This window comes from Gossypium raimondii, chromosome 9 (assembly GCF_025698545.1).
Source record: "Gossypium raimondii isolate GPD5lz chromosome 9, ASM2569854v1, whole genome shotgun sequence".
NCBI lineage: Eukaryota > Viridiplantae > Streptophyta > Magnoliopsida > Malvales > Malvaceae > Gossypium > Gossypium raimondii.
In genome coordinates this window covers 34,719,817-34,734,574 of record NC_068573.1, presented here as the reverse complement: position 1 = coordinate 34,734,574, position 14,758 = coordinate 34,719,817, and the positions used below count along the sequence as shown (strand labels likewise).

The window sequence follows — 14,758 nt, the reverse complement described above, 5'->3', positions numbered from 1 at the left end:
ATTAGAGTAAGTGACATCGTGATGAACTAAGGCTTGACATCTCAACATGACATACTAAGATGGCGACATTGTGACGAGCACTAGATAAAGTCGCGACGTCGATCTATACATTTTTAAAAACTTTACAATTTGGTCATGTTTCATGCTCGGGCTGACAATTAGGACTCAAAATTGATTGATTATCATGATTTGAATATGATTGGTGTTAGATTATATATATAAATAATTGTATGATGTCTAATTGGTTATAGTTGTTCTGGCAACGAATATAGCGTTCTGTAGCTCAGACCTAACGATTGGGTTGGACAAGAGATGTTATAAAAGCTTTAAAGCTTGGTTCGATACTCGATTCTGCTAAAGCGAAGAGGGATCACAAGCAGAAATGGTTTATGTTCATAGACATTAATATAGCAGGTCGAAGAATAAGTGATTTTGTTGATACATGGGCATTTGTATAAATGATTGTATGATGTCTAATTGGTTGTAGTTGCTCCGATAATGAATGTAGCGTTCCGTAGCTCAGACCTGACGAACGGGTCAAGCAAGGGGTGTTACAGAGGCTTTAAAGCTTGGTCCAATGATATTCAATTCTACTAAAGTGAAGAGGGATCACAAGCAGAAATGATTGATGTTCATAGACATCAACTTAGCAGGCTGAAGAATAAGTGCTTTTGTTGATACAAGGGCATTTGATTTGTTTATATTCGATAAAGCTGCAGGTAAACTTGGTTTCTCAGTTAGCATTTCAACTAAAAAATATCAATATTTTCAGTTCCAAAGAGGTCTCAATTGTGGGAGTAGCATAATGAGTTGAGTTACAAATCAGTTAATGGAAATGTAAGGAAGATTTTGAAGTAATTCATTTAGATGATTACAATTTTGTTCTTGACTTGAATTTCCTTGACAAGATTAATGTTTTGTTGGTTCCTTTTGTTGATTACATATGTATCTTGGATGCTCGTCAATGACAATGCGTTGTGTTACTAAGTCGTGATAAGAAAGGTGGAACCAAGGTATTGGCGACCATTCAAGTAGTCGAATATGTTCATTGTGGTATGAACATTGACTTGGTAGATCGGAGTGCTACGAAGACCCCCTTGAAAATGCTAGAGATGCAATAAACTGATGTGAAGGTTGTTGAGTTATCAATGGGGCTACCACCTATGATAGAGGTGGGTTATGCATCAAACTTTAGGGGAAATGTAGTGATGCAAATTGAATAGTTGAACAAAGTAAATGCTATGAGAGAGGTACATTTCAAACACTTATCTAGTGTTTTACAAAACCAGAGTTGATGACAATACTCAAAGTTATCCCGATATTCAATGTGGGAGTGCCAAAACCTAAGACCATACGGTTTACCAGACTTAAGTTCTAATCACGTGACACATGCACCCTCTTAAACTACTACACAGATACAATCTACGAATTGATCCCATAACTGTGAGAATGTGATGAACACCTTTGACAAATAAATCAATTGTTAAGTTTATGAGTAGTTATAAAAAGAAAAACGAGTTAGAAAGATGAAAAATACCCTTAACAAAATATTTACAACATTTTATTCATTTATACGAGTAACTGCTAATTTGACGTTGAAGCATTACTACACAATCAATTTACTTTTTGTCTTATTCGATCGAGTCGAATTAAATTAGTCGAGTTCATGAATCCTATTTTAACAATCAAACTCATTTAAAAATTTTCGAATCAAATCAAAAAATTTCGAGTCAAATCGAGTTAACGAATACTATTATTTATAGTCAATATTACATTCACATGAACTGATTATTTAACTAGTAAACAAAAGACAAATTACAAGATAAACATTTATCAAACCTAATATTTTTAGCTAATAATTCATTTATTGAATTCTCAAATTATGTAATTCACAGAAAATTTTAATTTTTTATTCAAATTTAATCTAAAGAACTCAATCTAATTCAAAATTTAAATTTTTATCAACTCACTAACCACAATTCCTCCTTAAAGAAACATTTAATTTACTATTTTTGTAAGTTTCATCACCAAAACTATTCTTATATATTTTTTAATACGTAAAAATATGACGAAATATTTATTGAGTAAAGCCAAAAGAAACAATACACTGAATATATTTGTATATTTAAAATAAATTGGGTTTCTAAGATGTTAATAAAATGCAAAGATAAAAGGAAAAGCTAATCTAAAATCAGTCTGTGACCTGGGGTTGTTCACAGTGATGGTGATCAATGCAGTATCAAAGTTTAAGATACAATTAATTTAATTTAAGTACTTATTATTACACACTCATATATATGCACATGATCCTTTCAATAAAAAGACAAAGTGACTAATATAATAATTTGGACATATCCTTAATTATTATTTAGATATGGCTAAACTGATGAAGCTAAGCTATTGTGATTTTCTGTATTCTCTATTCTCTATTTCTCACTTTCACCATCCCAAGCTCACTGTCCTCCTCAATGTCCTCATCTTATCAACAACCTTTCTTTGTGCTGGTAATTTGGATTGTTTTCTTTTCAGAACCTGTTCATGTTTTCATCATATATACAAACAAATAAGCATCTTAATGGATTATGGATAGAAACAATTATGTTATAAATTTATTAAAAATAAAATATAATTTTAATTGAAATGGTAAAACATTTAAAAGATAAACAATAAGATGTTGACTTCAAATCTGTATATATTTTCCTAGATTTATCATATAAACATCCTTAAAATAAAGAGATAAACACCCTTAAATGAGATCAGTTGTCAAAAGCTTTGTATATGCAAGAGACTTAAACTTCTAATACTTGCCAAACTGTGACACCGATTAAAAGGCTAAAAGTACCAATTAAAAGGCTGAAAGTAGAACTTACTAGTGTACTTACTAAAGTGCCAAAGGTGACTACCAACTAGAGGACTAAAAGTAATACTTACAATCAAGCCAAGCCTAAACTCAATTAAACTTATTTACCAGGTTTTGAATTCGAACTTATTTCAAAGTTGAGCTCGACTCAATAATTATCCTTAAAGGCAATAACCTAATGTAATAATATAAAATATAAAAAACTTATTTACCTCTTGCTTTCGCTTTTGCTCGTTTTCCTCCTGCTCAAAGTTAAAGGCCAGAAACAATGGTAGTTATTGACCATTTGTATATACAAAAACAAAAGTAATTTCAACTTTTCCAGAAGAAAGTATCTGTTTACCACAAGCTGCTTAAGCTTTGCATTCTCCTGTTTCAGCTGGTTCAACTCTAATTCCAGTTCCACTGTGTACGCCTGCAATTCAACAAACATGAGACTCCAAAGTTAATAGTTACTGGTATTGCATCCATTTCAACAGGCAAAACACACTCTTACAAGCATGCAAAAAAAGAAGAAAGCACAATAACATATATAAGCACCTGTTTCCTTGCTCGAGATCTTGCTGCTGACTCTCGATTCTTAATCATGCGGCGTTGTCTCCTTTCGACTACCACCTCCGGCGGACCATCTATGATCCTCTTCTTGTTCTGTATCACGACGGGCTCTAACAGGCAATTGGTGCCATTCCCATTTTCAGCAACATTAGAAGATTCCCCCATCATAGTTTTACTCTGCGTGAAAATGGGGTATGCTGCGGCGTAACCATTGCCTGGTGCTGCCAAGTTGCTGGGAACAATTTGGTGGCCTGGGAATCCTAGCCCCATCACATGTCCCATCCCGAAGTTTGCATCCAAGCTTGCACTGCTATTTTGAATAGATGTCAACATTTTCTGTTGAGAAGATCCGGCCCCATGCCCCATTCCGTAGGTTGCTTCTAGACTTGTGCCATTCGGCCGGCTAGATGCCACCTTCCTTTGTTGGGAAGATGCTGATGATGGTTCTTGAACAACTCCGGCTTTGATGAGAAAATCCTCCAAAGTCATCTCTCCGAATGTTTGTTGGCGCTGAGGAGGTTCGTGATCAGCGATGTTGTTAGCCTTCCGCTGCTGCGGTAGCTCTTTCTGAATCTCAAACCATACCTCATCCACAGTTTTCTTACAAAGTGGGGTGGGGATGGAGAAAGAGCCTTGTCGGGCCAAGGTTGGTTGACCTCCGATGCCCTTGTCTTTGTCATCGCGAGCCTCGTTCTGGTCGAGCTGTGGTGGCGCTTGGTTTTCCTCAACATTCCACAAGTTGGCAAGGAATTCATCCATGTTCATGGACCCAAAAGCCTTCCCGCTCTTCAGTTGAATCTCGTCGAGGGTGAGGGAGAAAATCGAACCCTGTTTGTTCAAGGAAGAAACAGATTGATCCTGTGTTAATTCCTGGCGTTGTTGCTGCTGCTGCGGCGATCGCGGTGCTTGCGATGGTGACGCTGCCTTGATGCCACCATAGGCAACACTTTCTGATTCAAAAAGTGCCATTATTTTTACCACAATTCCGAGACTACTTCAATAAGATGGTACAGGCACTACCTTAACGATTAAGCTAACACAAAACAAAGATAAACCTCAAACAAGTTCCTGCAAAATAACAAAAACACACAAATCATACATAGTTTATACCCGCACTTAAGTTTCTCATATGGTTAGCACATTTTAATATAAAATTGCAGATAAATAATAATAAGACTTGAAGAGACCAGAAAAGTGACACGAAATTTATAATCTCAGTAACTATAATCTTCTTCTCTGCAGTACTTGTTTTTTTCTTTACTTCAGTACAATTTGTTTTTTGAATGATCTTTGACCCTTTGCATGTGCTTGAGTAGCAAAATTTTTACTTTCCCAAAACAGAAAATACATATAATTACAAAAACATTTATATTCCAGCTAAAGAACACTCTAAAATAGATCAAGTCTAACGCACCTCTGGTTTTTATAAAATTAATAAAAATATTTAAAAATTAGAAATAAAAATAAAATATATATTTATAAACAAAAAACAACCAAAAAAATTTGAAAAAAATTCGTTAAAAATTTTTATATAAAAAACCCGGTTAAAACCCGATTTGTTTCAAACAGTTCTAGTTTTTTGGTTATATCTCACCAATTGAACTGAACCTTTATTCTCGGTTCAGTTGGTCGATCCGGTCTAGTTTTCTCAATTTATGAACACATTACTTAAACAAATTTTTCATAAAACATATATTTGGGGGGCAAAAAACGCATCAAATCACTCTTACAAGGAGTAGCAAGTGCAGCAAGTCAATAAATATCATGCATTTGGATATAGGGAATGAAGAGAAAGACAGAATGAGATTAAGCTTTTGAAAACCAAAGATCGACATGCAAGACCATAGATCAACTATCCATGGAGAAAGAATGAAAATCCACCAAGAAAACCATATGTATCAAAGATATGAGAATTAATATGAATTGGAATTACAAGAAACCATGGAAATAAAGGGGGGAAAAAGAAATTACCTGAATGTGAACTGCAAGCATTGGAGAAGCTTTGGAAAAGGAAAATCAGAATTTTTTTAATATAATTTTTTTTTGTACTTTTTTGAGTGTTGGGAAAGAAGAGGAAGAGGAAGAGGAAGAGAACTGTTGGTAGTACTGTAACTGCAATGCAATGGCCACCTTATTACATGCAAAGGGAGGGAGGGTGTGGTCCCCACTTTTGGGCACAGTTTTTGACACGTTTGTGCCACATGCCACTTAGTTTATGCCAAAATTCCCCTCTTTTCAAATTTACATTCAAATATTAGCATTTCTTATTCACACTCTCTTCTTTTCCCCTTTTAATTTATATACAAAATTTTAATTATTTATGCAATAACTGACTTTATATTTCATTTATAAAATTTTATAAATAATACATTTATATATTATTTATGAATTATTCTGGTCAATTTATTCACTATTAACAAGTGAAAAAAATTAAATAGTCAACAATTTAATTTACAATATAGAAATTTTTCTACTTTGTACAAATGCTTTAGTAATCATTAGGATTTCTTTTATTAGTATTATATTTAAATGATAAAATAATTTTTATATATTAACTATGTTTAGTAATTATTATTTTGAATAATATTATTTTGTATTAGAGGTGTTCATGGGTCGATTTAGACTAGACATAAGTGTAATATTATTGTACTTTATGCTTGCCCAAGCCTGACCTGACTTAAGGTATGAACCTAAAATTTCGTTCAAGCTCGCCATATTTATAAATGACAAACCTAAGTACATTTTACGATCACCCATATTATTTTTTAATAATATTTATATTATTTTTAATTAATAATTATATATTCTCAATTATTAAATTTATATATACAAGCAACTTAATATTTTTAAATATGTTTACATTATAATATATATTACTATATATTTAATTTTTACATTTTATAAACTATATAATATACAAAAATAACATAGTATAATATATTACAATCATAAAAAATGGGTCAGCTTAGGCCTTTAATGTTTGAGCCGAATCTAATTCATATTTTAAACAAGTCTAATTTTTTTTCATATCTATTTTTCGGAAAATATTTTTACCTAAATTCTCTCAATTTTTTGTGAACCTTTGAGTTTAAGTAAGTAACTCATTGCATGAATAAGTCTAATTTGTATTAATTATGCTAAGTAAAATTATATTATACATTGATGTTAAAATACTTTAATTATTGTTTTAAAAATTATAATATTTGAATTTTAATTAACTTGATGGCAAGAAAATATTAATTAAGTTAATATATAAAAATAAAATGGAAATTATAAACTCTATATAAAACTGTTAATAAAAAGTAAAATTCAAATAATCTTAAATGACAATTTACTATTAATTTTAGATGTATCATATGTTGTATTATTATTAGTTTTATTTTAATTTTACACACACGTGTGTTTAATCAAACATGTGTTAGATATATTTGAATATATATATATATATATAATTGTTAAAAGGTTGCATTCTAGAAAAAAAAGTTAGAATTTTTAATAAAAGATGAATTAGAATTATTTTAAGTATAATTGTTAAAAAAATATTTAATACACTCTTAATAGAGTTTCTATTCTCCACAAAAAAATTAAGATGATGATAGATTTCCAATAAAATATATATATATTATATAATATAATATAATATAATATAATATATTATATTATATTATTTATATATATATATATATATATATATATATATATATATATATATAAAACTGCGAAGTTGCAATAAATTTTTAACTCTTTTGAAGTTAAAAGAACACCAAATACTAACCTTTAAAAAATTGAAAAATTTACAAAGCAATAAAAGAGCTTTGAGTAATGGGTAGTTATAACAACCACACAATTATTTAAGTGTAGGTTTGGATAAGTATTGCATCTACTTGTGATTAGTGTAAACATAGTAGTGGTGGTGAGATTTGATATTGTAGCGATACTGTAACGTGAGACATAAAGTAAACTAAACGCATCGCACCGCACCGCACCTCGCTACCCATTTAAACCCATCCTAAGTTTGTTTGAAACAAAAACATGAAGAGAAATCACAAAAATCTAACACAAACATAAAAGGTTTGAAACTTCCAAATGAGAAAACAAGATTTTTTAGAATTTTAAAATTAAGGAAAATGACCGATTGAATATTAGTTCGATGTCAAGGCAGGAGGAAGTGAGTTCAAATGTGCTGAAGCATATTATCCTCCTATTTATGAGTTAAGGAAGAACTATGAGTAATTTTAGATACTGCGTCAAAAAGTGCAGATATAATCAAAAGTTGAAAATGATGCAAAATATTTCCAAATCAAAGTTCCTTCCATTGTTTTTACACCCAATGTTTTAATTGAAATTTTAAATAAATTATATTTTTGACCAATTATTAATTCTTTTCCTAATTTCGTATTAATAGGAGAGAAAACAGGATATACCTATGACATTTAAGTACCTTACACAGGTTCTAATTATGTCAACTTTGAATTTAAAATTCTATGCATTTTTATGAATGTAAAATTCATATTATTTTTCCATTTCAAATATTTGACAATATAAATACTCACTTGTATCTATGCCTAGCTAAATCATGATGGTGTTGCACTTATCTTGAGTTTTGAGTTTCAGACTGCCCTGTTTCTTCTGAGTTGTATCTGTACCAGTGTCCCATACCTGCATGTGTCCCTGTGAAATTTACTCATAATGTGTTCGCCAGATGCTCACTTATGTCACCATCACCACATTCATCACATGCTTTCATCATCTTTTCACTGTGTTTGGGTCTCTTTCATGAATGCATTGAATGCTTAGCAATGTCCATAGATGAACATTTATCAACAAAAGTTTTATAGCAAACAAATCCCAATCATTGAATAATGAATAACAAATCTTATGCAAACACAAGTTTATGAATCTAAACCCACATATTTACATTTTATCAACAAACAATATCCAAAGAATGAAAGGAAACAATGGATAATTTAGGGGACAGTTTTATCTGCACTTGGTCTGTACAGGTGATGTTCTTCTCCAAGCAGCATTGCTCGTAATATGGCCTCTCGTAAACCATTGTAATGCACGAGTAAATGTCCACCATCAGCAACTTCATGGTATTGGATCCATGGTAGCTTTTTCGAAATGCATCGTTGAAGTTCGAATGGAACGATCTTATCTTCGTAACCTTGCCAGATATGAACACAGTTTTGGTTTTGAAGGAATGGACTAGTCAGTTCCATTGGATCAAAGTCCCAATCACCATAACAGACTAGAAAGTCATTGCGGAGTGTATTGAAAACAGATCGTTCTCGTAATCTTTCCTGTTGTCACGGCCCAAAACATGAACTGTCAACATAATGATCATTCGACGACGGTGATGATCTAGAATGTTTTTATCTTTACCTTGGTAAGCATGGGGAATCCTTCTGTTTTCTTCAGGGCTTCCATATCTCTTTTATTGAAGAATACGGGCTTTTCTTCCATGACAGAAGGTGAAGGGAACCATTTTCGAGTAACCGACCAGTGTAGTAGGCCAGGGGTGTATTTTGCTACCCAATACAACAGCTTCACAAGTGGTCTCCTATAATCTTCTCTGGTCAAGCTGTCGGGAAAGGACGGCCATCGATAATTGATGACCGGAACTACCATCGCAACACCTGCTAGCCTGCGCAGATAATCAACAGGCAAGTAGATTACTTAGAAGTGAAGCAACAAAGCTTAGTTTGCATCAGAAAGTTCAAAGTAGTTTGCCTTTCTGGTATATATTGGAGGCAACTCCAGATGGGGTATGATCCCATTGAGACTCCAATCACATAGAACTTTGGTCCTAGCTGTAATTGATCAGCAAGCTCTTGAATGTCGAGTGCCTCGCTTTTAACCGACCGCTTTGGATTCGGATCACTTTCGCCATAGCCAGCACGATCATACAGCAGAAAATATATTCCCAGTTCCTCTATTAGTTCCTGGAAACTTAACCAATTGCGAAGTTAACTCCACTTAACATTCACATATTCAGGCAAAAGATAAAAACAGCAATGGTTGAATGTGATCAAGTCTGTATGGAATGTTAAATACATCCTCGTATCTAACACTTAATCCAAGCCCAGGTTTCATTAAACATTCAAAGCAGTGTAACATTTGAGAAGAGAGGTAAAAGGCAGTACTTGGGGAACTTGAAAATTCATATCTTTGGAGCTACCAAAGCCATGAACAATGATGATCTTGCAGTTAGATTTGGCCTTGGGCACACCTCTCTCTCTGTAAGCTATATGTCTGCCATCACTGAGTTTGACTGTAGGTGAAACAAGTGGAGGATCCTCAGGTGAACTATCAGTTTCCAGTTGAGCAGGAAGCAACTGTGTGGCCTTACCAAAAAAAAAACCATTTCAAGAAAATCTCATCAGCAAAAAAGGGTAGATCTAGCAAATGCACTTTTAATTTAATGATTGTAATAAAAGAAAGAAAAAAGAGACAGCTTTACTCACCATTCAAAATCCCAAACTTGTGCTTGATTTCCTTTTGACCTGCAGTTGCTAACAGCCGCCTTTTCCAAGAATCAGTTAACGGAGACAGAAGAGCAGTTAAATGAACATGGTTGATTGTTGTTCTTTTGATCACCAAATCTGGAAAAAAACAAAGTTGGAAAATGGAAAAAACAGAGTAAATTGCTGTAATTATCAGTGATTGATATAGTAGTTACAAGTTCAAACATCCAACCTGGAAGCATCTCTAAAAGAGAATATAATGATTCCTTGAGGATTTATGGGGTTTTTTTTTTATATGGTTTTGTTCCTCTTGTGGGGCTTAGGAGTTTTGGTTGACCTTCTCTCTCAATTCAAAAGTTAGAAATGGCAGATGATTTACGTTGCTTACGGAATTTGTGCTAATTTTAATGATTTTTGTTCATAAATTTACAGGTAATTCGTATGGTGAAGAAACTGGCAGGAAAGACCAATTGGCCCAACAGGCCTACCTAATCCAAGTTTTGATGCTTCAGACTTAGTAATCAATTATTTGAAGAAACCCCAAAAATATTAAAAATGATTTGAGAGAAATTTGGACGCAGTTTGACGTTGAATCAATTAGATTATTGCCATTGACATCATTCATCTATGTATGGTTTCACGGTTTATACCCCATAGTGAGCAAGAATATTCTTGCAGTTCCTTGCATAACATTTATTTTTATTATGTCATATTTTTTAACTTTTAATTTAGTTTTAATCTTTTAACAGCATTATTTTACCGTGGTAAAATTTTTGGCTTAATCATAAATTTGACCACTAATATTTATATGTTTTGTTAAAATAGCTCTAATTGTATTTTTGAATCTTTTTGGTCATCAACCTTTATTCTTTTTTTTCAATTGGTTTTTTAATAGATTTGATGAAAGTACCATTAAAAAGTTAATACGATGATATGAAATTTCATATATGGAATATTTTTAATGAGATATAATTTATTACTTAGATAACACAATTAAATAATTACAAAATAAAAAAGGTTTCAAAATGAATACATACATTCAATATTTATTTATAATTATCTTCTTGAAACCTCTCAGTAAAAAAACATATGCATTCATTTTGAAATTTTTTTAGATAATTACGTTTATTTTCTTTAAATTAAGAGTTATTTTTTAATTTCATGTATGATTTATTTATTTTATTATTTTTCACATGTAATTATCTTATTTGGTTACCTAAGTAATAGATTACATCTCATTAAAATATTTTACATATAAAATTCCACATCATCCCGTTAACTTTTTAATGGTATTTTCATCAAATCTGTTTAAAAAGCAATTTGAAAAAAAATAAAATTGATGGCCAAAAGACTCAAAATATAATTAAAGTCATTTTGACAAAATATATAAATGTTAGTGGCCAATGTTATCATTAAGCTAAATTTTTTAACTCCAGGACCTTTCACTAAACTAAGAATTACACTTTTCAACAACCAATAGTAGTTTCAATCTGATCATAATATTTCAAAAACCAACTTTAATTTTTTTATGAGGAGCTAAATTTTAATTTAAGGGATAATATATTTTGGTACTCGAACTTGACAATTAGATTTATTTTTGTCCTTGAACTTATAAAAGTTTGATGATGGGGCACTTTGAAGTTGTGTCATATCACCACTTGAAATTAAAAAAAAAATTATATAAATTTTCAATTGATAACATGACATATTCTTAGAGTGTCACATACAATATTTTAATAAGCGGACCAATGATTGAACTGTTCAAACCGTAGGTTCCCAATTCAATCGCTTTGATTGGTTCAACTATTAGACTAATAATAATAATAATAATTAAGAATTCATAAAAATTTTAAAAAAAACTTATTAAATCGGTTAAACTTGTTCAACTATCTATTTTTGTCCTAAGTTTCAATTTTTATCGATTTTGAGCAATTTTTGAATCAATCAGTTAAACCCCTTTATTTGGATCAATATACAATTGATTCTCAGTCCAATCAATCTGACTGACCAATCTAGTCATGTTCCAAGAACACTAGTCACATCATTAAATCTTGACAAAATCTAAGTTCAAATATGAAAATGGATCTACTTGCGAAGTTCAAGTATCAAAGTGAACAAAACAGAGAGTATATGTACCAAAATGGACCTAATTGTGGAATTCAGGGGCTAAAAGCTATATTATCCCTTAATTTAAAGAATAATAATTTCACGGCAACAACTGCTGGGCTCAACCTGGAGCTTTAATATAAAAGGCAAGGCTGAAGCATAGTTTTGTTAATCCAGGCTTGTCCATTTTTGTCCGGACCTTATAAAAGGAGAGAATGGCCTTTTTGGATTAACAGGCTCCACCCAAATATATATATAAGTTTATAATATAATTATATATGGATTAGTATTTGATACATTCTTGTGAAAGCACGGTGTTACTATATATTTATTTTATTTTCACCTTTTTACTCCACTCTAAAAGATGTATGTGTTACCCTTTAAATTTGATTTGTGAAATTCAAATTTATATCAAATAATTTTTCAATATTTATAATCTCTCTCTATATAAGTACGATTTTAGAAAAACTTTTGAATTGATGAGAATATTTTTATTTTTCATTATATTATTAAATTAATTATGATTTAATTTAGAATTGTTAGTTAAAAGTTGTGTTAATTTTAACAAAGAGTTATTATTTGAATAAAAATCTAAGGATAAAATATAGAAAAATATTGTGATAATTATAATTATAATTTAATATATAATTATTAGTTTAAAAATTTGATGTAAATAAGTTGCGTTAATTTTATTTTGACATAATGTCAAATTTAGCCATTAATGTGTACATTTTTTGTCAATATGGCCTTTATTTTTCTTTTTAGCTAAATTTGACCTCAACCCTTTAAAAGAGTTAAATTTGATCATTAACCTTTTGAAAAAGAGTCGAAATGAATTTTTTTAACAAGAATACTATCTAAAATGTTAAAATTTTAAACACGACAACCTGCATGACAATCTATGTGTACTCCATGCTAATTTTTTGAATTTTTATGAACATTGTATATATATATTTTAATTTTGATTTTGATTTTTTATAATTTTTGAATTATTTGTTAACATGACATATAAGATGTCGAAACCTTTTTGGGCGATTCGACTTTTTGTTTTAAAAACAAAAATGGAGTCGCCGCCAATCCTTTTCTATTAAGGTGTGATTGGATCACCTCAAAACTCGGTCATTTTAATAAAACGTTAGATTTACTAAAACGGTAATATTCGGTCTTACAAAATCTAGAAAATGGGTTCCGGAGTCGGTTACGTATGAGGAAGGATTAGCACCCTCATAACGCCCAAAATTGGTACCTAGTTGATTACTTGACGTTTTGATGTCGAAAATTAAAAATTCGAAGAGAAATTAAAATACGATCCCTCTTTGCATGATGTTCTTTTTAATTAAAATCACTTAACTAAATTAAATTTTACGAAAAATCCTTATTTCTAGTTAGTCGAGAAGAAAAGATCATGCCCCATAAGTTAGGATACAATGCTTTGAATCCTCGAAAACAAGAATAATCACCATTTGATCCTTACTTAAATCTCGTTTTTACTTTTAAATAGGATATTTGATTACTTCGATTTTAGAAAAAGACCATACTCCGTAAGTTAGGAGCACGACTCCTCAAATTCCAAAAATAATGAACATTGCCTCGATTTTAATTATTTCTTATATGTCGGGTAAAATGAATGTAACTTTTAAAACGATATACTTTTTAATTTGTTTAGGCCTAGTAATAAAATGGATATGTATATTTTAACACGATACATGGCATGGTGATTAGCAAAATAAAGTAAAATAGTAGTGGGTAAAAAATGGAATGATGGCATTAAAATGATAAATAAATAAATGAAGAAAAATAAAAGATAAAATAAAAGAAATACTATGCTAGTGAATAATAACAATGCAACTATAATGATAATAAAAAACATCAAGTTATAGTAGTAATAGCGATAATAATAATAATAATAATAATAATAATAATAATAATAATAATAATAATAATAATAATAATAATAATAATAATAATAATAATAATAATAATAATAATGCACATGAAGAAGGAAATATAAATAACATGAATTTTAGATGTTAAAATAAAAGATATAGTAAATAAAATGGAAAAATTAAATAAATGAGGGATTAAATTGAAATTTAATCGAAACTTAAAGCATAAATTGTGAAATAAACAAATAAAGGGGAAATAAAGGACTAAATCGAAAATATAACAAAATTTAATGCCTAAATTATAAGAAAACAATATATAAAAGAATTAAATTAAAATGGGATAAAATGTATAGGGACTTAAAAGGCAATCATCCCATTCACATTCACACGTGGCATTCCCACAGATGGTCCATAGTGGGTCGAGGGACTAAATTGCACAAGATTAAAATAAAAGGGCAAAAATAGAATAATGAACTGTAGGACGAAATTGGAAAATAGCAAAAAAGCGGGAGGGTCAAAGAAGCAATTGGACCCTTCCCTTGAAAACGCGCGGATCCTAAGGGAATCTAAGTCGAGTCATCGGGCTGTGTTTAAAACAACATCGTTTTAGGGCTTCTAGAGTCTGGCCAAAACGACGTTGTATCCTGGTCCTTATATATGCAAAAGAAATTTTTTTAAAAAATCATTTCTAAACTCATTTTAAAAAAAAAAGTTTAGGCCTTTTTTTTGTTCTCTCGTCCCTTCCACATTTGGCCCTGTGCCGGCGAGTCTCTATTGTGGCCACCGGTTATCAGCGACAGAGACCACCATCTTCTGTGGCCGGAGATTGCAAAAAAAATGCCTTTTTGTCCCTGTCTTCTGGGGAATTCGAATCTGAGGTCAAA

General features: G+C 31.0%; 2 protein-coding genes across 4 annotated transcripts; both read right to left on the bottom strand.

The window, feature by feature from the left end:
- Nucleotides 1-2,169: 2,169 nt before the first annotated feature.
- On the bottom strand, nucleotides 2,170-5,517 carry LOC105799213 (ABSCISIC ACID-INSENSITIVE 5-like protein 1). Its single transcript, XM_012629645.2, has 5 exons — nucleotides 5,387-5,517; nucleotides 3,401-4,483; nucleotides 3,204-3,275; nucleotides 3,073-3,102; nucleotides 2,170-2,532 (listed from the first exon to the last, which is right to left on the bottom strand). Exons 2-5 carry the CDS (start codon nucleotides 4,382-4,384, stop codon nucleotides 2,440-2,442), a joined length of 1,179 nt encoding a protein of 392 aa, XP_012485099.1. The 5' UTR covers nucleotides 4,385-4,483; nucleotides 5,387-5,517; the 3' UTR covers nucleotides 2,170-2,439.
- Nucleotides 5,518-8,245: 2,728 nt separating this feature from the next.
- On the bottom strand, nucleotides 8,246-10,281 carry LOC105799214 (uncharacterized). Of its 3 annotated transcripts, XM_012629647.2 has the most exons (6): nucleotides 10,115-10,281; nucleotides 9,883-10,020; nucleotides 9,562-9,762; nucleotides 9,149-9,360; nucleotides 8,801-9,062; nucleotides 8,246-8,718 (listed from the first exon to the last, which is right to left on the bottom strand). In XM_012629647.2, exons 2-6 carry the CDS (start codon nucleotides 9,883-9,885, stop codon nucleotides 8,383-8,385), a joined length of 1,014 nt encoding a protein of 337 aa, XP_012485101.1. In that variant the 5' UTR covers nucleotides 9,886-10,020; nucleotides 10,115-10,281; the 3' UTR covers nucleotides 8,246-8,382. The 3 variants fall into 3 exon arrangements, with proteins under 3 accessions (XP_012485101.1, XP_012485100.1, XP_012485102.1); XM_012629646.2 differs by lacking the exon at nucleotides 10,115-10,281 and having other exon boundaries at nucleotides 9,883-10,085; XM_012629648.2 differs by lacking the exons at nucleotides 9,883-10,020; nucleotides 10,115-10,281 and having other exon boundaries at nucleotides 9,149-9,367; nucleotides 9,562-9,711.
- Nucleotides 10,282-14,758: the final 4,477 nt, after the last annotated feature.